Source organism: Peromyscus eremicus, chromosome 19 (genome assembly GCF_949786415.1).
Source record: "Peromyscus eremicus chromosome 19, PerEre_H2_v1, whole genome shotgun sequence".
NCBI lineage: Eukaryota > Metazoa > Chordata > Mammalia > Rodentia > Cricetidae > Peromyscus > Peromyscus eremicus.
The window spans coordinates 55,114,900-55,139,877 of NC_081435.1; the positions used below are offsets into that span (position 1 = coordinate 55,114,900).

Sequence of the window (24,978 nt, forward strand, 5' to 3'; positions counted from 1 at the left end):
GTGTTACAGAAGACTAGAAATGAGTCCTCTATAACTACCTGGCACTTGGGGCTGGAGAGATAGCTCAGTGGTTAAGAGCACTGGTTGCTCTTCCAGAGGTCCTGAGTTCAATTCCAGCAACCACATGGTGGCTCACAACCATCTGTAATGAGATCTGGCGCCCTCTTCTGGTCCGCAGGCATACATGCAGACAGAGCACTGTATACAAAATAAATTAAAAACAAAACAAAGCAAACAAACAAACAAAAACCCTACCTGGCACTCACTAGTCATTTTCTCTCTAGCCCTTTCCTCTACCTGGCACAGTTTAAGAATCAATTTTCATATTTTTAATTTATTTTTTTCTCTTTAAGGTACAGAGTCTCACTCTATATTGACACTGGCCTAGAACTTACTATGTGGACCAAACTTGTGGTGAGTCTCTTACCTCTGCCTCCCTAGTGCTACACCCCTATGCTCAGCAGTTTTCTTCCTTTTTCAGATTTTTTTTTTTCTTCCCCAAGACAGGGTTTGTTTCTGTGTGTAGCCCTGTCTGTCCTGGAACTCGATCTGTACACCAGGTTGGCCTCACATTCACAGAGATCTGCCTGCCTCTACCTGAGTGCTGGGATCAAAGACATGTGTTACTACCAACTGGCTTTTTTTTTGTTTATTTGTTTGTTTTTCGAGACAAAGTTTCTCTACGTAACAGCTCTGGCTGTCCTGGAACTCACTCTGTAGACTAGACTCACCTCCAACTCACAGAGATCTACCTGCCTCTGCCCCCCAAGTGCTGGGATTACAGGCACATTCCACCACCGCCCAGCTATTTTATTATTATTAATTACATGTGTATACACATGTGTGTATGTACATGTAAGTTGGGGTACCCTTGGAACTCAGAGGCTAGAGTGGTTGTAAGCTGCCCAAGTAAACAGACAGTTCTAAGCTGAACAACTTGGGTTGTTGGAAAGGAAACTGGAATCCTTGGTAAAGTAGTACATTCTCTTAACTACTAAGCCATCTCTTTGGCCCCCAAATGGCTCAGTTTTCTCAGCCATTCTCAAATGTTGATACCCTTCCTCCAACCCCAACCTCAGGACACAGGCACTAAAAGAATGCACGGGCTGGTACCCCAATGTGGCACTCCAATTTGAACTTAGAGCTTGAAGGGTGACCTGACTGCCACAGAATGGAGCAAGGTGTCCACTTCACATTGATACTGTGTCTGGCTTCCTCATCTAGGCATGATGCCTGGCACTGTGCCTTCCCTTTGTATCCACACACCTCCCAGCAGGAAGGATGCAGTAGCCCCAAAAATTGTCTCCTTAACCGACAAAAAAGCTGGCCAGCACAGAATGACTGCTCCTCTCTAGGTTAAGGAGTACCAGTGGCCCTCAAGGATGGGGTGGAAGTGATGCCCAGTCAAAACTGCACTTCAGTCTGAATCTGCCTCTTTCACAGGACCAGCACTGCTGGGTTGGATCCTCTCCAGCTATGCTGGATGGCAGCACCGAGCTGCAACTCCCAGCCAGCCCACCACCCTTAAGAAACCCACTCCACAGTGCGTAGTACGGCCCAGTAGAAGTTCTGTGGGTTAGGGGTACTCACTGTACTTTAGACTTAGGATATTTTCAACTTAAATGCAAGTCCACAAAGATCAAAAAGCACCTGTATTCAATGTTTGCCAAATCCACACTTCATTGCACTTGGGTTTTCTAATGCTTCAGAACCACAATCAGCTCTTTGGTTCACCATTCACCCATTTTCTTAGTCAGTATAATCTTACCACCAATGTTAAGGCAGGACGCTAGTTAAAGTACTGGCATAAAACAGCATTAATGCATGGATGCGTGTGTATCAGGTGTGTGCCCGTGGAGACCAGGAGAGGGTGCTGGACCCCCCGAAACTGGAGTTACAGGTGGTTGTGAGCCACCATATGGATGCTGGGACTGGAACTCAGATCCTCTGGCCGAGCAGCTGGTGCTCTGCCATTAGAGAATGCTTTTTACTTTTTAAGGGCGGTGTCCCAATAAAAATCCACATGCAGAGATCAGGACAACTGGAAGTTCAGTCTCACAGAAGGGCGACTGCTCACTCACCGTCCATCTCCACAAGCAGCTGATTGAGCGTGTTCTCCTGCTCACTCTGCCCTCCGAAGTTGCCTCGCCCTCTCTTCCTTCCCACAGCATCGATCTCATCAATGAAGAGAATGCAAGGGGCATTCTTCCGAGCAAGGGAAAATAAGTCTCGGACCTTGACAGAAAGAGCGTGGGTTACTTGGCAGGTCAGTGTTACTAGTTTCACATCAACACAGGGCACGGTGGCACACACCTGTACTTGACACACCCAGGAGGCTGGCATAGGAGGACTGCACAATGGAGGGCAGCCTGGGCTACATGGGAAAACCCTACTCCTTTTCAAAAGACCAGTAAGCCCCAATCTTTCTGTGACTCATATTCTATATCCAGATATTTTCAGTTGAGTAGTGGGGCTGCTGAGATGACTCTGCATAGAGGTGCCCGCCACTGAGCCCACAGACCTCTGAGTTTGAGCTCCTGGACCCACCTAGTGGAAAGTTGTCCTGTACGTGTTGTGGTATACACATGCCCACACATATATATACAAAAATAAATAAAAACATAGTTTAGCCCGGCAGTAGTGGCACACGCCTTTAATCCCAGCACTGGGGAGGCAGAGGCAGGCGGATCTCTGTGAGTTCAAGGCCAGAATGGTCTACAGAGTAAGTTCTAGGATAGCCAGGACTGTTTCACCGAGAAACCCTGTCTTGAAAAACCAAAATAATAATAATAATAATTTTTAAAAATTTAAGGAGCAAAGAAGTGGGAAATGATAGTAATGGTGACCATCTTTTTTTTTTTTTTTTGGTTTTTCGAGACAAGGTTTCTCTGTGTAGCTTTGCGCCTTTCCTGGAACTCACTTGGTAGCCCAGGCTGGCCTCGAACTCACAGAGATCCGCCTGCCTCTGCCTCCCGAGTGCTGGGATTAAAGGCGTGCGCCACCACCGCCTGGCTAATGGTGACTATCTTAAGGTATGTAGTAATTATCATTCTGGTAACCCACACATTGTGTCCTGGCTGGGTTTTTATAACACAACAAATCAGTACTGTGTATCTTGCCCTGCAGACACACTGTAGCTGACCTCTACACTTACCCTGAGCTGGGCAGTCAGCTTCTGCGAGGCTCACACTTTACGCCCAAGGCTACTAACAAGTAAGGACTCTTAAGCCTCACATAGGGCTCAATTTCCACACCCATCAGCTGACCAACACAGAGCTCACAATGAGGTTCTTGAGCACAACTCATAACAGGGGCCATGGCTGGCACCCTTGCACCTGGCTGTCCCTCTTCAGGCCACAACTTGGGAAGACAAAAGGGGAAACAACGCCAGCCTCAAGCCCTTCCAAGTGTACAGCCCGGCTTCCTGTGCCCAGCTTCCTGTTACCCCTTCTTGCCTGGATTCTGGATTCTCATTCCTACTCTGCCCTCTAAAGGAAATCGTCTCCCTTGAGAACTCCAGTCCCAGCTCTAGAGCAGTGATCCAAAGACCTCCTGCCCGCAAGCCCAATGCTTCAGCTCCCAGCCTTAACTGGACTTGGTACCCCTGTAAAGCTCTCAAGCGAAGGGGTTTGCACACTGCTCTTCAGGCCAGCGGGGGTCTACCCTATTCCCTACTACTACTATTTTAAAGAGGTACTTCTTTTCTAATTTTAGCATATTTTACCTGTGTCTAAAATGTTAGATTAAAAAAAAAAAAATGCTCTCGAAGTGCAATTGGTGTCATAGTACTTCAGCATTGGTGGAAATGGCACAGGCACTTGGGAAATCCTGTGGTAACCTGAAATCCCGTGCTGAGTGAGAAAGCCGGGCACATGAGACCACACACTGGGTGCAGCAGTGCATGCTGTGGCCCCGGCTACTCAGGAAGTGCACACAGGAAGGTCACCTGAGCTCAGGAGTTCAACGCCAACCTAAGCAACATAGCAAGAGTCCATCTCAAAAAGACAAAACACAAACAAAACAAGGGGCAACTCCAGGTCTAGTAGATCCGACCCCCTCTTCTGTCCCTGTGGGCACTGCAGGAAAAATATTCAAACATAAAATAAAAGTAACTTTGTTTTCAAGACAGGGCTTCTCTGTGTAACAGCCTTGGCTGTCCTGGAACCTGCTCTGTAGACCAGGCTGGCCTTGAACTCAGAGATCTGCCTGCCTCTGCCTCCTCCCAGCTTACTTTTTAAAAATACAAAACAAGACAGATGACACATCGTCCAATTGCACTGGTTTGAAATGTCTGAAACAGGAAATCTATAGATGTTAGATTCTGCTTAGGGCTGGGGATGGACCTGAGTTTCTTCTTCAAGTGACTGAAATGCATTACCAGTTGCACAGATCTAAAAAGCATTTAACTGTAGTCATGTCAATTGTGTACAGCATGTCAACTACTAAATATGCCTCAATAAAGTTGCTACCAAAAGAAATGACCCACCAAGCAAAGCCACTTATTGAAATATATAAACTATCTGAAGAATGGCCTACAGTACTGGCTGGGTGAGGGAGGTGGGTGGGAATCACACAGGCCCTGCTAGGATAGCCCTGGAAGACTGAATGAGCAAGTGACCAGTGAGAGGTCACTCTGGGGACTCCAGGGACAGGGTCATCCTCACCAGTCCACACCCAGGGGCAATGGACTGGAGTAAAGAAGTTCCATCATCAGAACAGAACACGACTTACTCTGGCTGGACCAACACCCACAAACATCTCCAGAAATTCAGATCCGCTGACGGTGATGAAGGGAACATTGGCTTCTCCAGCTGTGGCCTTAGCTAGCAGCGTCTTACCAGTCCCTGGAGGGCCGGTGAGGATGGCACCCTTCAGACACAGAGAGATTACATCTGATCAGAATTCTGGAAACAGAAACTCTGCACATCCATAATAATTCAAAGGATACCTCTGTCTCTAAATCCAAGTGACAAATGGAATATTCACATTATAACAGAATGTTCTTACAGTAAGAAGATAAGAGGGTTGTTAGAGAGACAATTCTGTTTCAAGATAACCTGGGAACAATGTGATTGATGTGCGATCTATAAAGACCGTTAGTGCTAAGCTGTGGGGCAGCTCAGTGGCAGCCTTGGCTAGCATACACAACTCACTGGGTTTCATCCTCAACATTACAAGGCTTTGGGGTTTGGTTTTTTTTATTTTGTTTTGTTTTATATAATTTATTTAACTTTATTTGTTAACTTTGTTTTATAATTTATTTAACTTTATTTTATGTGCATTGGTGTGAAGGTGTCAGATCCCCCAGAACTGGAGCCACAGACAGTTGTGAGCTGCCACGTGGTTGCTGGGAATTGAACTCGGATCCTCTGGAAGAGCAGTTGGTGCTCTTAACTGCTGAGCCATCTCTCCAGCCCCTTTGGGGTCTGTTTTAATGGTTGGGTATTGTAGTGAGAGTTGTTTTAGTGGTTTTTAAGCTTTCATCCTAATAGTATAAAAAGAAACATCAGCTAGGCTGATAAACTGCTACTTAAATAATAAAGAAATATAAATACCACACTCCCAGTTTACAAAATTATTTTGCTCTTTTTAAGTAAAACTGGGTTTTGAATCCATGTAATTAATAAACATAAACCCTGGCTTTTACTTTCATAGACTGATGTCTACTAAAAGCCTATCTGTACTGTGGTAGTTTGAAGGAGAAATGCCCAACAGTCTTGGTTTGGATACTTGGTTCCCAGCTGATGGCACTGTTTGGGGAGGCTGAGGAGGTGTGGCCTTGCAGAAAGAAGTGGAGCACTGAAGGTGCTCTTCGAGAGTTTGAAGACCTTGTCTTCACTTTCTGCTTTGTGCCTGTGGTCCCAAGATGTGAGCCCTCAGCTTCCTGCTCTGCCACCATGCCTTTGTTCCGCCCTCATGGACTCGAGCCCTCAGGAACTGTAAGCCCAAATAAACTCTTTTTGTTTGGTTGGTTGGTGTTGTTTTGTTTTGTTTTGTTTTGAAGTTTTTTTCAAGACAGGGTTTCTCTGTGTAGTTTTGATGCCTGTCCTGGATCTCGCTCTGTAGACCAGGCTGGCCTCGAACTCAGAGATCCGCCTGGTTCTGCCTCTCTAGTACTGGGATTAAAGATGTGCACCACCACCGCCTGGACCAAATAAACTCTTCTATAACTGTCTTGGTCATGGGGTCTTATCACAGAACAGAAAAGTACCTGACATATGTATGAATTTACTCCCATGTTTATTTTCCACTAAGTGACCAACTATAAGCTGTTCTGTCATGTAAATATACACATGGCTGGAGAGATGGCTCAGTAGTTAAAGGCACTTGTTGCTCTTACAAACGACCTGGGTTTGATACCCAGCACCCACATTAATGGCTTGCAAACATCTGTAACCCCAGTTTCAGGGGATCTAACAGGCACACATGGTGCACATACACTCATGCGAGCAAAATATTCACACAAAGTAAATAAATAAAAATTAGGAAAAAAAAAAAAAGCTAGGCGGTGGTAGTGCATGCCTTTAATCCCAGCACTCAGAAGGCAGAGGCAGGCGAATCTCTGAGTTTAAGGCCAGCCTAGACTACATAGTGAAGACAGCCAGACCTTCACAGGGAAACTGTCTCAAAAAACCCCAATAAACAAACAAACAAACTTAAGACTCTTATTTCCAAATACTGTGTGTGGAGAGATGAATAATATGGTCAAAAGATTCACTTTTCAAGACTGTAATACAACACTCAAATACTTTTTTTTTTAAGATTTATTTATTGGAGCCGGGCGGTGGTGGTGAATACCTTTAATCCTAGCACTCAGGTCTACAGAGCAAGTTCCAGCACAGGCTCCAAAGCTACACAGTGAAACCCTGTCTCGGGGGAGGGGGGGGATATATTTATTTATTGGGCTGGAGAGATGGCTCAGTGGTTAAGAGCACTGGCTGCTCTTCCAGAGGACTTAAGTTCAATTCCCAGCACCTACATGGCAGCTCACAACTGTCTATAACTCTAATTCCAGGGGATCTGACACCCTCACACAGACATATACACACGCAAAACACCAACACACATAAAATAAAAATAAATTTAAAAAAAAAAACTTATTTATTATGTATACAGTGTTCTGCCTGCACAAATTCATGTAGGCCAGAAGAGGGTACCAGATCCCACTATAGATGGTTGTGAGCTACCATGTGGTTGCTGGGAATTGAACACAGGACCTCTGGAAGAGCAGCTAGTGCTCTTAACCACTAAGCCATTTCTCCGGCCCTCAAATACTTTTTAAAATCTGTTTATTTTCATCTGCCTAAGTATGATATGAATGATATTAAGTAATGGCAAATTATTTTACCATGAACATGATTTTTTAGTCCATATAGATGAGACATGAAAATCACAGAAATGACTCCTTTTACAAAGCTTTTTTATCAGACCAAGTGTGTGGCTCATGCCTTTAATGCCACCACGGGAGACAGAAGCAGATGGTCTCTGAGTTTGAGACCACCCTGGTCTACACACCAAGTCCCAGGCCAACAAGAGCTACACGGTAAGACCCTACCTACCAAACAAAGGCATTTCTTTTACAAGTATTTATCTGTATTTATGTATGTATGTTTGTGTGTGTGCACACTTACGCAAATGCCTACAGAGGCCAGAAGAGGCCGCTGGATTCCCTGGAGCTTGAGTTAGCAGCGCTTGTGAGCTACCTGATGGAGGTGCTAGGAACCAAACTCCAGTCTTCTCAAAGAACACAAAGTGTTTGATCTTAGCTGCTGAGCCATCTCTCCAGCCCCTAAGCATTTCTTTAAAGTAAACTTTATTAATGAATTATTTTATCTACTTAACAGCTAATCCAAGCTGGGCCTTGTGGCACAGATCTGTAATCCCAACTCCCTGGAAGGCTGATGCAGGAGGATAGCAGATTCAAGGCCTGCCTGGGTTACAGGAAGAGCTCACGGCCAGTCGAGGTCACTGAATGAGACTGTCTCAAAAGTCTATGTAAAGAGAGGGCTGCGAGTGTCTACTGCTCAGTGATAGAGTACCTGACCAGCACGCACAAGACCCTTGAGCTAGCAGCATGTTCGAGCCCCAGGGCCCCAGCCATAGCAATCCACTTAACAGACAGCAAGTTGCTAGTTTATGCCTAGCTAAGGGCCGCAGAGCTGACAGGGACCAGGCCCAGCACTAGCACAGCAGCTATGGGGTACGTGCTGGGAGTGAACATTAGTGTTGTCTCTTCTTCAACCACGCTGTGCCAAGAGCCTGTGTCAGGTGCGAGCAGACGACCCACCGCTCTGTGGAAGGAAAGACGGGGCCACTGCAGTGTGGAGATGCTACTAGGGCTACAGCTGCTAAGGATTAGGGGGTGTCTAAGTCAGACTAGAGGGAGACCATGCAAAGAAGGCTCCACGAGGGGCTGAAGAGATGGCTCAGAAGTTAAGAGCACTGGCTGTTCTTCCAGAGGTCCTGAGTTCAATTCCCAGCAACCACATGGTGGCTCACAACCATTGATATGAGATCTGGTGTCCTCTTCCGTGTACATAATAAATAAATAAATCTTTAAAAAAAAAAAAAAAAAAAAAAAAAAAAGGCTCCACGAGGAGAAAAAACAAACACTCTCAGGAACACACAAAACTCATACAGCGAGATACAGAAAACAGGCTACAGAGCTGACTCAGACAGAAACAAAGATATAAAGAATGACTAGAAAAATAAGTAACAAAGTGACAGCTTCAGAGACACACAAGTTAATCCTCTCCATGTATCTTTTTACCTTTGGGATTTTTGCTCCTAGGTCTTGATACTGCTTTGGGTTTTTCAAGAAATTCACGAATTCCATTATTTCTAGCTTGGCCTCCTCGCAGCCAGCCACATCTTTGAACTTCACATCTATCTCGTCCTTTAAGACCTTGGCCGTGGTTTCCCCAACACTGAAGAGTCCACCCATTCCCCGGCCGGTCCGACCGATGCCAGCGGGCCCTCTTCTTATGGTGTAGAGCAGAAAAGCGATGATGAGCACCGTGGGCAGCATGCTCAGCAGGAAGGAACTAGAGGGATGACACACAACGGCACAACGTAAGACGGGTGCCAGGCTCCTAACGCGTCAGGTATGGGGCAGCCACTGAAAATCCTCAAAAGTCTACTATCCCCACATTTCAAAATATTCTAGTCGTCTGTCTGAGGCACCGGAGACTCATGGCATATCTGTATCATTAGAGTAAAGCCATGGACTAACAAAGAGAAACCGTCTCAACACGCATGCTCATGATATTCCATATGCACAGTACTGCTAGCTACAAGCTAGTTTCTTTTCTTTCCAATTACTCACTGAAATGTTCAGCACAATCCTGGCATTAGTCTGACTCCAGCTCTCTTGCCGGGAGGCCTCAACCTCAACAGCATGTCAATTTGGATAGGAATGCATACAATGTCCAGCGTCTCTGCCCTGAAGCTCCACAGGCCTCTCCTGTTTAACAGACTTAAGGCTCTCTTCCAGCAGAACCTCTGCAATATGGAGCCTGCTTAGATACCTCAAAGCCTGGGGATGGAGTCTATCTTTTGTTTTAATACCCTTTATTCAATGTAACTTTTGAGTACAAATTTGCTACTTTCTTACATATTTTTAAACACTGTTTAAAAAAAAAATAGTGGGCTGGAGAGGTGGCTCAGTGGTTAAAAACACTGACTGCTCTTCCAAAGGACCTGGGTTCAGTTCCCAATGGCAACTCACAACTGTCTGTAATTCCAGTTCCAGGGAACCCGATACCCATGGCAAAACATCAATGCACATAATATAAAAAAATAAATAAATTAAATAAAAATAAATTAAAAAAACTAGGGAAAAATAACCTCCACTAGAAAACAAGTTTATGGACAGTGCAATAAAACTTTCTACAGCTTATGAGCATCCCTAATCTAAAAATATGAAATCTGAAATGCCGAAAAACCTGTAATTTTCAGTGCCAACATATGTTTAAAACTTTAGAATTTTGGACAAATCTGAATTTCAAATTTTGAACTAGGGATGATCAATCAGTAGTCTGTTCAGACATTCCAAAATTTGAAAATATTTCTGGCCCCAGGCATACCACATAAGGGCTAGCCAACCTGTGTAATCCAGTCTACAACACCAACAGCAGCTTATCAAATGAGGCAACCACCTTAGGGTCTTACACAAACGCACCCAATCAGCTATGCGGCATCACACTGCAGCAGGGGTGAGTGGCAGACCCAGCTGCAGAAATCTCTAGCTACCAACAGTGAAATGAACACACTAGCTCCTAGGCTGGTTTCTTCCTCACATGTACAGAAACATGATCCAGTGTTAACGTCACTGCCGAGCTGGCTGTCTCCTAGCAGGACACACCCTCTGCATTTAATGAAGATGACCCAGGCACTGGGATTGCAGGTGTACACACCATGACAGACCACACTGATGCTGGTGAATGAGTGGCCTACTAAAAACCTACATCCCAGCCCATATATCCTCAACATACAGGAGCATCTGCAGTTATTCAGGTGAACCCTAGGAGAAATAGTTCTGAAGAAAAAAGATTTTTCTTCCTTTTTTTTTCTTTTTTTTAAAGTGTGTACAAATGTTTTGTCTGCATAGACGTCTGTGCACCATGTGCATACCTTGCACTCAGAGGCCAGAAGTTGGCACTGGATCCCCCAGGACTAGAATTACAGATAAAAGCCACATGTGGGTGCTAGGAATTGAACCCAGGTCCTTCAGAAGAGCAGCCAGTGCTCTTACCCGCTGAGTCATCTCTCCAGCCTGGAAGAGTTTCTTAAATCCTGGAAAACTATCAACTATAAAGGTAAATGACAACTAAAGGTGGGGTGCTACTTCTTCACATATGGCTCCTCATGCAAAAGCCCACAACAGCACACACTGGACCATAACACTCTAAACCCTCTTCATCAAGAGAAGCATAATCATGTAGAAAAGAAGGCAGTCATGTGCAAAAACTAAATTACTAACGATTTATTTTCAATTTGGCCAAACTGAGCAAGGCCTGCTTAAGACTTTAATTTATGGGCACTGAAGAGATAGCTCAGCCATTAAGAACACTAGCTGTTCTTCCGAGGTCCCAAGTTCAACTCTCACCAACCATTTATAATGGGACCCGATGCCTTCTTCTGGTGTGCAGGTGTACATACAGGACAAAGCACTCATCTACTTAAAATATGTAAACAAAGAAAACCTTAAAAAGACTTTAAATTTGTATAGCACTGGTACTCAAACCTGTTTTTCTATTATTGATTTCTTTTTCCAGCTTTTTGAGACAAGTCTTTCTATGAACCCAAGGCTGGTCTCCAACTCATGTCAATCTTCTTGTTTCGGTCTCCCAAGTGCTGGTATTACAGGTGTGCCCACCATATCCAGCACAAATCATGAACTTAAAGTATCTCTTACCCATCACTTTCAGTAATGTAGACCACAGGCACCCGGTTCTCTCCTTCTATGCCCAATTCTTGCTGCAAAGTCTCTAGATTCCGCTCGAAGGTGTCTACGCTGCCAATATTAAACCAGACGTATTGCTATAAAAACAGAAAAACAAATATCCTAAGAATGAAGAACAAACTAAACTCTTGAGTTTTCTAAAGCATTTAACTCAGCTAAGAATTTTTCAGAGCCAGGTGGCGGTGGTGCATGCCTTTAGTCCCAGCACTAGGGAGGCAGAGGCGGGCAGATCTCTGTGAGTTTGAGGCCAGCTTGGTCTACAAAGGAGTTCCAGGACCACCAGAGCTACACAGAGAAACCCTGTCTCAAAGAAAAAAAGAAGAAGAAGAAGAAGAAGAAGAAGAAGAAGAAGAAGAAGAAGAAGAAGAAAGAATCTTTTAAAAACACTGAAGATTTATAAATTAAAAAAATAAATAAATAAAAACCTAGTTTTAAAGACATGGTATTTTTTTGTTTTGTTTTGTTTTTTAACTTGGTGAGAATGTGGCAATTCTTGGCAAGTAAATATTTCCTTAGCAATATTCCTCAGTGTCTTAAAACTTATAAACTCAAAGAACAGCATTGGGATTGGAGAGATGCTCCGTGGTTAAAAGCACTGGATGCTCTTCCAGAGGACCTCGGTTCAGTTCCCAGTACCCACATATCAGCTAACAATTCTAACTCCAGTTCAAGAAGATCCAACACCCTCTTCTGGGGCCTCCACAAACACCGCATGCACACGGTACACAGACACACATGCAGGCAAAACACCCATACACATAACAGAAAATCAAATCTCAAAATAAACATTTTTTTTTTTTTTTTAAAGAAAAGCATTTAAAAACCTACTTGAAAAGCAAATCCTTTCTGTAGATGAACAAGTACTCTTTTCTTCTTGTCCATTTTCCAGGGCCTATTTCCAAAGTAAAACCCAGTGTGACACAACAGTGACAGCTCAAGTCGGCTGTGCACACACCACGTACGGCCCTGCCAACCCCTTGATGTGTCCATTCACTCATTTAACCTTGAGGATCCTAAGTGGGATGTGGTGATGGTGATAATCAAAAGGTAGCCAGTAGAAAAGTACCAGAAATGCTATGCTGGGCATTACCCTTCTAATACTTAGGGCTAGGGGATTTTGGGGGGGCCTGGAGACAAATACCTCGAGGAACCTGGGGGAGACAGCTATTCTACAAGACAGCACAAAAATAATGACCCCCCTCAGGTCCACAGGAAAATGGTTCCAAATGCCAGGGAAATCTGAGCTGCGTAAGTCCTTCTATGAAATGGGAAGTATCTGAAAACACTACGTCCTCTATACTTTAACTCTAGATGACCTCAAGTGCTCAATACAATGGCAAATGCCATGGAAAGAGTTATGCTTTACTGGCTAAGGAACAGGGATGGGGAAAGCCTATACACACTCAATGTAGCCAAGAATGACCCTGAACTCCTGAGTCAAGCACTAGGATTACAGGTATACACACCAGACAGACTACAACCTTAATACAGGGCTGGGGTTATAGCTCAGTGGTAAAGTACTTGGTAAGCACCTATAGGGCTCTAGGTTCAATCCCCAATATCACAACTCCAACGAAGCATACAAACTTGAGATATAAACATTTACTGTGGCATAATGGAGAAATAAAAATAATACAATGCTATAAATTTTAGACGCAAATGTTTGTGTATGCGAATCCTAGAAAACAAGAGCTCTTCATTATCAAGGTTGTCCTTTAGAGACAGTACCAGAGGAGAGTACTGACAGTTAGGGAAGGGTAATCGCCAACAAGTGGGTGCCTAGTGAGGCTAAAAAATGGGTAAGGAGCAGCCTGGTAGGAAGTCAGACCCTGGAGAGGACAGCAGGGCTGCAGATGCAACCCAGGACCGGGAGTAGGGGTGGGGTCAGAGCAGGGAAGGGGTAGGGTCAGAGCAGGGAAGGGGTGGGGTCATCTGGGAGCCTCCCCGGCCCTTCACAATTTCCTCTGTACACCCGACACTTCTGCTGTCTCTAGATGGAGTCCAAAATTGGTGGACCAGGAATACAAATTGTTTTAAACTCAGCAAAGCCAGGTGTAATGGTTTATGCCAGTACACTTGTAGGGGCATGAAGATGGCCATGAGTTCAAGGGCAGCCTGAGTAACAGAGTAAGACCCTGTTTCAAAAATAAAAAAATTAAAAACTAGGGAAACATACAGATATCACAAAAAAGCTGAAGACAAATGAACAGAAAAAATTCTACACTGATTTTAAAGACGCTACCTCAAAATACATGGAATTTAAATTTTAACATTCCCCAACCAAACAAATGTCTTCAAGATTATTATGTCTTCAAAATAGATTATTTTGGAATGCTGAAAACTGACCCCTTCTTCACTGTGTTCTAGGTGTAACGCTAAAATGATTACCAAAACCAACCCAACACTGAAGCCTCTCCATGCATCAGCACATGCACACACCAGCCTTAAGTGTCACACCTTTGGCACGCCAGATTCCACGGTCAACAATGTACATAACTACGTAAAGCAAAGGATGTTTTCTTGTCAGTTCTAAACCTGAAAAAGGTTAATTTACTACTAACACAAAATTTACTACTAACATAAAATTATTTACCCCATCAACCGGAGTTTTTCCTGGTATAAAGGTCACACGAACGAAACGCTTGTTGACAACTTCTAGTCTGTCCACCTAGAATGTAAAAAAAGGAAAATAGTTAAAGATAAGTTTACAGAAAATACTTGAGATGTTATTTTATTCTCATTATCAAAGGCTGGGCATGGTGATGCATGCTTTTAATCTCAGCACTTGAGGGGCAGAGCCAGACCAATCTATATAGCAAGTTCCAGGTCAGCCAGGAACTACTGCAGGTTTGAGACCTTATATCAAAATAAGGTAGAGGGGTGAGGAGGAGACGGAGAGATGGCTCAGTGGTAAAGAACACTTGCTGCTTTTACAAAGGATTTGGATTCCATTCCCAGAATCCACATAGTGGATGGCAACCATCTGGAACTCCAGTCCCAGGGCATGAGACACCTCTTCTGACTTCTAGCCGGGCGGTGGTGGCGCACACCTTTAATCCCAGCACTCGGGAGGCAGAGCCAGGTGGATCTCTGTGAGTTCGAGGCCAGCCTGGGCTACCAAGTGAGTTCCAGGAAAGGCGGAAAGCTACACAGAGAAACCCTGTCTTGAAAAACAAAAAAAAAAAACCAAAAAACCAAAAAAACAAGACAAAACAAAAAAAAACTACTTTTGGGATACACAGTCTATAGACAGATACACTAAGTATGAGTTGTAAAGCATATAGTCCTTCAACCGTACTAGATATTTTCAAACTGATTTCTGCAGTGGCTCTCCAATTTATACTCTTCTTAGCCAAGATTCTGAATGCTTTCATCTCTAACACTCGGTATTACAAGACTCTACTTCTTCCCATTACTTGAGTATCAAATAGTACATAGCTGTTTTCTTTAATCTCCTAATTATATCTGATTTAAAATCTCTTCCTATTATTACTATTACTTTTGTATGTGAGACACAAAGACAGAGGAGGTATGGGGAGGCAGCGTTCATATACCACAGCAAGCATATGAGGTCAGAGGTCAACTTGTGGCAGCAGTCCTCTCCTTCCACCTTATGTGGGTTCCTTGGATAAAACTCAGGTCATCAAGTTTCACAGTAAGTGTTTGTTTTCTCGAGACAGGGTTTCTCTGTGTAGCTTTGGAGCCTGTCCTGGAACTCACTCTGTAGACCAGGCTGACCTTGAACTCACAGAGACCCACTTGCCTCTGCATCCCGAGTGCTGGGATTAAAGGTGTGCACCTGCTCACAGCAAGTGTTTTAACCACTGAACCATCTTGCCAGCCCTATATCTGATTCTTAATGACATTCTTTCTTCCCTGATTCTAACAATACTCTTGAAATACCATATCTGAATGTCAGTGACGGTATGAATACTTCAGGACAAATTAATTTCTTGTGATCTGCTTGTCAGTAAGTCTGCAAAGTAACAATGACAAACTGTAGGGTGTCCCAGAGTAACTGCAGAGAAACTGGAACCAAGGGGTAACTGCTCATCTGGAGAAGAATGCCTGAAAGCTCCGCCTGGGAATTTAAGGTCAGCGTGTCTCCGCTCAGAAAGAAGGTAACCATTAAGGACTATATAGTAACAAATGAGCATGACTACTACGCCCCAAACTGGAATACAATCAACCTAACAAGCCACATACTAGAGGAGCCCAGATCAACACTGAAGGCACTGAGAATCTACTCAAAGAAATTATGGTAAGATTTAGAGAAAGAAATAGATTCAAACACAAGAAGCATCTAGAACTCTGAACACACACTTACAGAGAAGAAACTGTAACTTACTATGGTCAACAAGTCAAAACTACAAAGCCAAGAAACAACACTAAAAGCTGTAAGGGGGAAATGTCAATTAATCTACAAAGGCAAAACTGAGAATGAGGTCAGATCTCTCAACAACCCCAAAAGCCAGGAAAACATGGAATGGCCTATTTCAAGCAAAGCTTATATCCTGCAGTTATTTTGTGAACTTGACAGAGAAATAAGGGCATTTCAAGACAAGCACAAATGAAGGCAGTTCATGACCAACAAAGTGGCACTGCCAAAGACACTTACAGGAATATTACACATGGAAGAGGAAGAGAGAAAACAATCCCACTAGTACAGGAAGATTAAATCTCAGCACAGGAATGGGTCAATGGGAGAAACCAGGAGAGCGTCTGCCATGTCCTCCACAGTAAACCAGCAAAGCCAACACTAGAGAAGAAATGAGCAAACAATCCAACTAACCAGAAAACAACAAAACCACCAGAATGTAGTAAGCACCTCTCTATAGTAATACACAAGTGGCCGGGTATGGTGGTGCAGGCCTTTAGTCCCAGCACTCGAGAGGCATAGGTAAGCTCTGTAAATTCAAGGTCAGCCTGGTCTACAGGACAGCCAAGGCTACAAAGAGAAACCCTGTCTCAAAAAGAAAAAAACTTAAGAAGGGGGCATGCTGGGAGCTGAAGAGCTGGCTCAGCAGTTAGGAGTACTTCCTGCTCTTGCACAGAACCCAGGTTGGATTCCCAGCACGCAGATGAGGTGGCTCACAACACTCTACTTCCAGTTCCAGGCAATCCAATGCCCTCTGGCCTCTGCAGGCATTGACAAGCACATGGTACGCTGAATCATGTAGGCATATGCAAATATACATAAGTAAGAAAAATAAATTAGAAAGAGAGAGACAGACTAGCTGCCTGAATTAAAACACTGAATGAAATGAAATGAGAACATGACCACTGCAAGGTATGATTGAGAAGGTTTTTACCGTAGATACGAGGGAGAATACAGCCAGAAGCATCTGGAAGAGTCCAGAGCAAGGAGAGAATAGAGAACTAAAACATGGCCAACAGACTAACGTGGACCATGAGAGAAGGGAGAGGAAGAGAAGAGAGAGGAGAGGGCCCAGAGGACTAAGAGCAGAAGACTAAGGGAGGGCATGGCCAGAATGGCAGAGTTATGGAAGAATGAGAAGCTGGGGAAGGGAAGGAAGCCCATGAGCTGGAGACGTTTAGGATAGGGGCGGGTGAGAAGTGCTGAGAGGAACCACAGGCGCTAAGGGAGTCTGGAGGCCAGCGTCCACTCTGAGGTGCTGATAGGCACATAATCATTTGTCCCTGCTTTCCTTTGGACCTGACAAAAACTATATCCAACTTACTGTTGTTTCTAAAAAACATGCCTTTATTGGTAAAGACGCCCACAGATTGAGAGTAAAAGGATAGAAGACAATCTATCATGCTAACAGAAACGGAAGAAAAACAGAAGTAGCTATTCTCGTACATGGGAAAGTAGACTTGGAATCAAATTCATTAGAGATAAAGAAGGTCACTACATGTGAACAAAGTGAACAATTCATCAACAAGAGTCAGCAACTGTAAATATCTATGTATATGCATTGAACGTTTGGGTTCCCAGTTTTATAAAACCAACACTAATGGACATTAAAATATCATAAAGGTTCTAACACTAAGAGTGGGTAATTTCCATATGCTGCTTTCATCTCTTGATAAAACATCCAAAGTAAAGATAAACAAAGCAACCTGAAAATTAAACTACACCATAGGTCAAATGGATTTAACATACAGCTACAAATTAGTCTATGCAATAGAACAGAATGTGCATTCTTCTTAGCAGCCCGAATCTTCTGTAAAACAGACCACATTCTAGACCATGCACCAAGTTTTAGCAAGTAGGAAAGAATCTAAATAATTCTCTGTATCTTATCAAGCCACAGTACACTAAAACTACAACTCAACAGCAAGAAAAACCAGTAACAACACAAATACAGGGAGACTGAGCATTACATTCTGAATGGCCAGTGTCAACAAAGAAATCAGGGAGAAAACAATTTATTAATAGGTGGCATGATCTTGCTAAGAACATAGCACAGTGGTAGACTGTAAGAGCACTTGCTTCGTGTAGCAATGCATTAGAAAAGTATCTCTTACATTCTAAGAGATTAATACCTTTCCTAGATCCCCCCAAGTTAACAAGATACCCTGAGGTCACTTAATACTGCTATCCTATTGTGTATCCAGCTTGTTTGTTTAACTGCATTAACAGAAGAATGTAACAACCAACCTTCATTGTCTTGGATTTCCCATATAATCAGCTTTTATAATCTAAACTAATGCATAACTATAACCTTAAGATATGTACTCTTCCATGCCCCTGACCAAGAGTAATGCATGCATGTATGTGGTTTATGGTAATAAATGTTGGAAACTATAAGTAGATTGTAAACAACCTTATATAACAAATGTCCACCAATAATGTTGGAAGCAACATATAGACATTGCTTGATAGCATGTTTGTTATCTGGGTCAGCCAGGGTCATTTGTAATGACTTCATCCCTTGATAAACTTAAGACTTCTGGAAAGTATCCCTCGTTCCTCCCCATGTGATGCTTACTGTGCTCTCTAACAGAAGAGCACAACCCTTTGTTGGAGACACACACAGACACAGGGACACACAGACTCACAAGAGGGCCTTGAGGCAGGCCACACTCAGATTCATGTAAGAGGCAGGTAGGTAACAGGAGACAAAAAAGACACAGGGAGAAAGAATTCAAATCTGGGTTTGCTCTTTGTTTCAAGAAAAGGTGCTTTTCATTTATTTTCCTTATTGCAACACCAACTCATTACCGGTGACTCTGTGTTTATCACTAATGTGTTCAAATGGGCACATTTCACATGCATAACATCCTAAATGATGACACAACCTAGAAAACCCTGGAAATATCACCCCCAAAACGCTGGAACAAATATATGAATTCAGAAACATAGCAGAATACAAAGTCACCACATAACAGCCAGCAGCACTACTGGGCAGGGGGATACCTGTCAGGTCCAAAGGAAATGCCACTCACCCAAATTCTGGTGCCCACCCATTCCCCTCTACCAAAGGAGCCATTTCCTTATCACTGGCAGAAAGGACAAATAGCTATCTCTGGTGCCTATTAGCATACCAAAGCACATGCTGGCCTCCAGGGTCCCTCAGGATCACAGGTACCTGTATTTTTGACAGTTATTCAGTGTGACTTCCTCACCCACCCCTCCCAGCCATTCACCATAAACTCCTGCAGCTCCTGAGCTTCTCTTCTCCCAGCCTCTCATTCCCATAGAACCCTGCTGTACAGGCCACGCTCGCTCTTTCTCTTCCTCACGGCCTCCTCTCCTTTGCTGCACCTTGTCTTCCTCTCTTGCTCTGCACATCTCTCTTCTCATGGCCAATTCCAGTCTGCTGGCTATGTTCAATCTATTACGTTCTCTCTCCACTCCCAACTTGTCCAGATACCTTGGGCTGTGGTCTCCCTCATATCTACAATAAAAAAACCTTCTCCTCGAGCTGGAGAGATGGCTCAGAGGTTAAGAACATTGACTGCTCTTCCAGAGTTCCTGAGTTCAATTCCCAGCAACCACATGGTGGCTCACAACCATCTATGAGACCTGGTGCCCTCTTCTGGACTGCAGGCATACATGCAGGCAGAATACTGTATACATAATAAATAAATCTTAAAAAAAGAAAAAGAAAAAGAAAACTATATGATGCTTTAAAAGAAAAACCTTCTCCTCAACCATACCCTGGAGCGGTCATGTTGTCAATTATACAGTATATCATGTCAGCCCTTGGGAGACAGAGGCAAAGAATGGAGAATTACTCGAAGTTTGAGACCAGCCTGGCCTACACAGCAAGTTCCAAGTTAGCCAAGGGTACATAGGGAGACCTTGACTGCCCCCACCCCCAAAAAGGGGAGTGGGTGAGATGGCTCAGTAAGTAGAGCTACTTTCTGTAAGCCACAACCTGAGTTTGATTCCTGGGACCTACAGAGTAGAAGGAAAGAACTAATCCCCACAAGCTGTCCTCTGACCTGCGCATGCACACGCATGCATGCATGCACACACACACACACACACACACACACACAATAAGTCTAAAATAAAATTAATAAATGATGGCACACATCTTTGATTCCAGCACTTGGGAGGCAAAGGCAGGCAGATCTCTATTAAGTTCGAGGCCAGCCTGGTCTACAGAGTGAGCTCCAGGACAGGCAGGGCTACACAGAGAAACCCTGTCTCTAAAAATCAAAAATAAATAAATAAACATAAATTTATTAAAACTTTCAAAAACAATATCAATATGCTAAGTGACTTTACGATGTTCAAGTGTGGCTAGCTAGGTGAGCGTTGACCACTTTGTGGTCTGACGTAACTGCATTTCACCTTGAGAACTGTGACAGCTCACACTCACGGTACTTACCACTCCTTTAGAAAGATAGTTATTGACAAAGTCTTTCCATGTGATCTCTCTCCCAGAACTCTTGAACAGGAAGTAAATCATGACTCCGCCCCAAAAGAAAGCAGTCCAGAGAAAGTACAACCTGAAATCCTTGTCATCCCATGGAAAGTCACCCTAGACAGAGAGGGACAGTTTCTGTAAGGAAATATGATCTGTGCTATGTGGGCTTTCCTTGGGGCCACCAACCCAACCTCAAAAGTCAACAGTTTGAAATCAAACCTTCTGGAACCTGGACCACCAGTGAGAATCTTCTTTCTTGCCACGGCGCTTCCCTCCTCCACCACCTGCACCTCCAGAAGACCGGGAGGCCGCTGACTGTGTGTCTGTCATAAACAGAGAGCAGCATGTCCAGCATGCACCACTGCACACTGTCAGCAAGACATGCACAGCTCCACACAGGACTAAGGACCTAAGGAGACGACTGACTGGCCGATGCATCAGTTACTGCATAAAACACTAGAGGAAAGACATTAGCACACAGAGGCAGCAGCTAAGAGGCTCCAAAGCACCTGCCTACAATGACCTCAGGAAATATACAGAGTATCTCTAAACCCCATTAGATTGCTACTATTACATCCATCTTAGGAGGAAACCCCAGCTTAAGTAACTTGTTGGGTAATTTGTTGCCATGAGACACGTGTGAACAAAGAGGGGTGTGCTCAAAGTTAAAAAGTGTGTGCAGGGCTGGGGATGTAACTCAGATGGCAGTGTTGTCTTAATGTGCACAAAACTGAAGTTTCAGCCCCAGCACCACATAAACCAGGTGTGGTAGCCTCAGAACTCGAGGTGACCACTTAGTTACTTAAGCTCTCCTCCCCAAAGATCTGCCTCTTTGTAAAGGCAGCCCAAATGAATCAATGCAGTCGTGGACATTTCCCTCTCTTCCCAATGACCTACAAGTACCATCTAATGTCACCAGCTACCATGACACAACCTCTCTCACGGAGCAGGAGGCTTCACGACACATTCACTAAGCTGCTGCCTGCACAGAGGCAGATGTGACAGACACTAGCTCAGGCCTCCTGACAAGGCATAGCACGAAGAAACAGAGTCGGCACAAAGCAAGTTGGGTGACAATATTCCTAACTACTCTGAGACAAGGGAGTACCCAAAGGGCTGGATTTATATTGTAGATCCCTTATCACCAGTGTGCTGCCAACTACTGGACGATGCCTTTGGGAAATCCTACAGCACTGTCTATGTCACCAACACTGCAGCCCAGAGCTTGAGTCTGGGCGCATTTAAAAACAAGGGCTGGCCTGGAGATGTCACTCAACAGTCGATCTGCTTAGCTCAGATGAGGACCTGGGTTCAATGCCCAGAACCATCAATAACGAAAAGTCAAAGGTCATCTTCCCTTACATCTTCCCTTACACTTCCCTAAAAGGGACGCCAGCTGGATGCCAGTAGGTGTCCAACACTGACACTGTGCTAAACAGCACAGTACTTATAAAATGGGAGCAGAAGCCTTCATGCCACAAGATCCGCCCACCTGCCCTGCCTTAAAAACCCTCTCTAGAGTGGGACGGGGTGACCTTTAATCTCAGCACTCAGGAAGCAGAGGTAGGCAGATCTCTGGAAGTTCAAGGCCAGCCTGGTCTCTACAGAATAAGTTCCAGGATAGCCAGGGCCACATAAAGAGAAACCCTGTCTCCAAAAAAAGAAAAAAGAAAGAAAGAAAAGAGAAAAAGAAACCCTCTCTAAATCAGTAGACAGGACTCTCTTAAGGTTCAGGATTTAAATTTTTAAATTGAAAATCTTAGAACACTGCACTATGGAACTAGACATGGCTCAATGGTTAGAGTACTTCCTACTACTCTTCCAGACGACCCAAGTTGGTTCCCTGCACGCATGTCACCCCCATCAGGGCAGCTCACAACTATAATCCCAACACTGGAGGATCTGTCATCTTCTGAACTCCACAGGCACCTGCACTCACATGTGTGTATACACACACACACACACACACACACACACACACGCACGCAATTTAAAATAAATCTTTAGAGGACAGCCTGGGCTACAAAGTGAGTTCCAGGAAAGGCGCAAAGCTACACAGAGAAACCCTGTCTCGAAAAACCAATAAATAAATAAAATCAATCTTTAAAAAATAAAACAGCCTGTACTATCCCACAATAAATGTCAAGTAAACTGCCTGTGTCAGGTTTCTAAGACTTTTCTCAATAGCTTAAATCATGAGTCAGGGATACCTACCAAACAGTTTTAATTTCATCAGTCAGTATCTCTCCAAGATGACTTTGAACTACTTCAATGTGCAAAATGGCAAAGAGATAGAAAAAGGGAATCAAGGAAAAAAGCAGAGTCCATTGAACTTTGAGTGCGTGTGTAACCACAGTGACACAGCCAACTTCTGGTGACTCTTTTCTCTGGTAGAAACATCCTAGGACAGTAACAAAACCAATCTTTTTTAAAACTACCTTTTTTTTCTCCAACAGCGTCCTTAGGTTCACTAGCCTTTTTTCCATTTTTTCCATTAGGAAAGTATTTTTCAAATCCTGTTAGAAAAGATAAAAAAAAAAATCTTCACACTAAAATTCATCAGGTTTTGTGCATACTGTTTATAAAGCTGCTGAAACAGCATTAGAAATCACTAACATCCCTTGTGTAGAAATACATCCAAGTCTAAATAATATAGCTCACCACCCGTAAGTCGTTCACTTGCAGGTGACGTATTCCCCCGCTACCATCAGACAGAAGCTAAAGTCAGGGTGTAGACACGGAAGACAACAGCTGGTCATCCTGAAGCCAACCTAGTCCCCACATAGGAAGCCCCTCCCAGGGCGCGCATGTCCCTTTAACAAGAACACAGAGCACCAGAGTGAGCCCGAAGCACCTACCTTTGGGAGGTCGGGAACAGAATCTTTGATAAGCAGCAATTACATCCCTCAGAAGAGAGTTTCTGGTTGTTGTCTGCACTGTAGCATATTGATAAAGCTGCAACATGACATCAAAATAAGAGCATGAGGACTAGTCTACAAAACAGAGAAAAAGGACGTCATTCCCACTCCTAACATGCAAGCGAGTTACCAACTTCCCCCTGGGAAGAACCAAGGCTTGATGGCACAAAGCTACTCAAGTCTAGCAACAGAACCAGGAGATAAACACTAACTACCCCCAACACAATCCAGGACTACAGTCCAATTATAAATGCCTAAGAACTCATTCACTCGGGCGATGTTTATCTGATTCAAAGCACCAAAAGACAAACTCTGACCCCAAATCTACTGTTACATGCTGATTCACTTCCATGTACTTACCTGAAGTTACAAGCCAGAGCTGCTTCTAAACAATGCTAACTTTCTCTCTCTTCTGTGATGAGGAAGTCAGGGCTAAATGTCAATCCTCACGCTAGGCAACTGCTAAAGATACTTGATGGTCTGTCATCCTGAGAATCACGGCCACAGGAAAGTCTACTGCGGACACAGCCCTGCTTCAAAACATGTCACTAAAAAGCTGTTTAGGGGCTGGTGTGTGGTTCAGCAGGAAAGCACATGCTTAGCATGTGTAGGCCCTGGGTCTGAACCCTAGCTCCACAAAATTATTAGTTACTTGCAGGGGTTGGGGGTGCTGAAAGTGAGGTTCATCTGTATTCGTTATTGTATTGGTTCATCTGTATTAGTTAGTTATTGTATTAGTTATTGCATTAGTTACCGCAGCCCAGCCTCTTTTATGGTCTGATGAGAAAAATAATGCAGCATCCTCTCAAGTACAGCACCTCACACCCACTTTGGTGTGCGGGCTCCACCAGGAAGGCAGGTGTTGGAGAAAAGAAAGAGACATAAGTCCTTGCACACTGCTGGTGTGATGTAATGGCCAAGCCACCGTTTGGCAAATTCTCAACATGCTTAATGTAGGGGCCAGTGAGACACTTTAGTGGGTGAAGACACTTGTCACCAAGACTGATGACCTAAGTTCAATCTCCAGAACTCACAAGGTAGAAGGAGAGAACGAACTCCCACAAGTTGTCCCCTAACTTCCATGTGAGTGCCATGGTGTACACATGCGCGCACACAAGCAGAAGCAAGGGGACACCTACATGATAACTTGGTATGGAACTAGGCACACAGTCACATTCCACAAATATTTATTTGTCACCTCAAAACGCCCAAGGGGACTCAGGGAGGAGAGCACTGGCTAGAGAGCTCAGTGGTTAAAAACATTTGTGACTCTTGCATAGGACCCAGGTTCCATTCCCAGCAATCACATGGTAGCTCACAACAGTCTGTAACTCCACTTTAGGGGATCCAATGCTCTTTGATGACCTTCCTGAGCATCAAGTGTGCACGAGGTACACAGACATACAGGCAGGCACAACACTCATACATCACACACATAAAACAAAATCAATAAATCTAAAACAAATGTTTACATGTCTTCTGGAGACTAAGGATATAGCAAATGGTGTAGTGCTTGTCTAGCAGGCACAAAGCCCTGGGTTTGATGCCCCAGCACCACATGGGCCACCACACCTGCAATTCCAACACTCAGGAAACAGAGGCAGGAAGATAACATGTTCAAGGTCATCCTGGGCTATATACATCCTATATAACAAAGAAATGTTCAGGTGTCATCTATACCCTCAGTACCTGGGGTATATGTCACACACACCCACACTATTAGCTGTAGCTATCCCAAACAAGGACTTCC

The 24,978-nt window shown here is 44.0% G+C and overlaps 1 protein-coding gene across 1 annotated transcript in view; it reads right to left on the reverse strand.

Annotated features, from left to right (window-relative positions):
- The window catches only part of Afg3l2 (AFG3 like matrix AAA peptidase subunit 2), a 47,409-nt gene that overhangs the window by 20,765 nt on the left and 1,666 nt on the right, over positions 1-24,978 (reverse strand). Inside the window, exons 2-10 of the mRNA XM_059246359.1 lie at positions 23,169-23,265; positions 22,749-22,826; positions 20,530-20,633; positions 20,272-20,424; positions 14,058-14,132; positions 11,417-11,541; positions 8,771-9,044; positions 4,732-4,869; positions 2,082-2,235 (exon numbers count right to left, since the gene is read on the reverse strand). Of these exons, the coding sequence (XP_059102342.1) occupies positions 2,082-2,235; positions 4,732-4,869; positions 8,771-9,044; positions 11,417-11,541; positions 14,058-14,132; positions 20,272-20,424; positions 20,530-20,633; positions 22,749-22,826; positions 23,169-23,265 (1,198 nt within the window). The remainder of the gene's footprint in view (positions 1-2,081; positions 2,236-4,731; positions 4,870-8,770; positions 9,045-11,416; positions 11,542-14,057; positions 14,133-20,271; positions 20,425-20,529; positions 20,634-22,748; positions 22,827-23,168; positions 23,266-24,978) is intronic.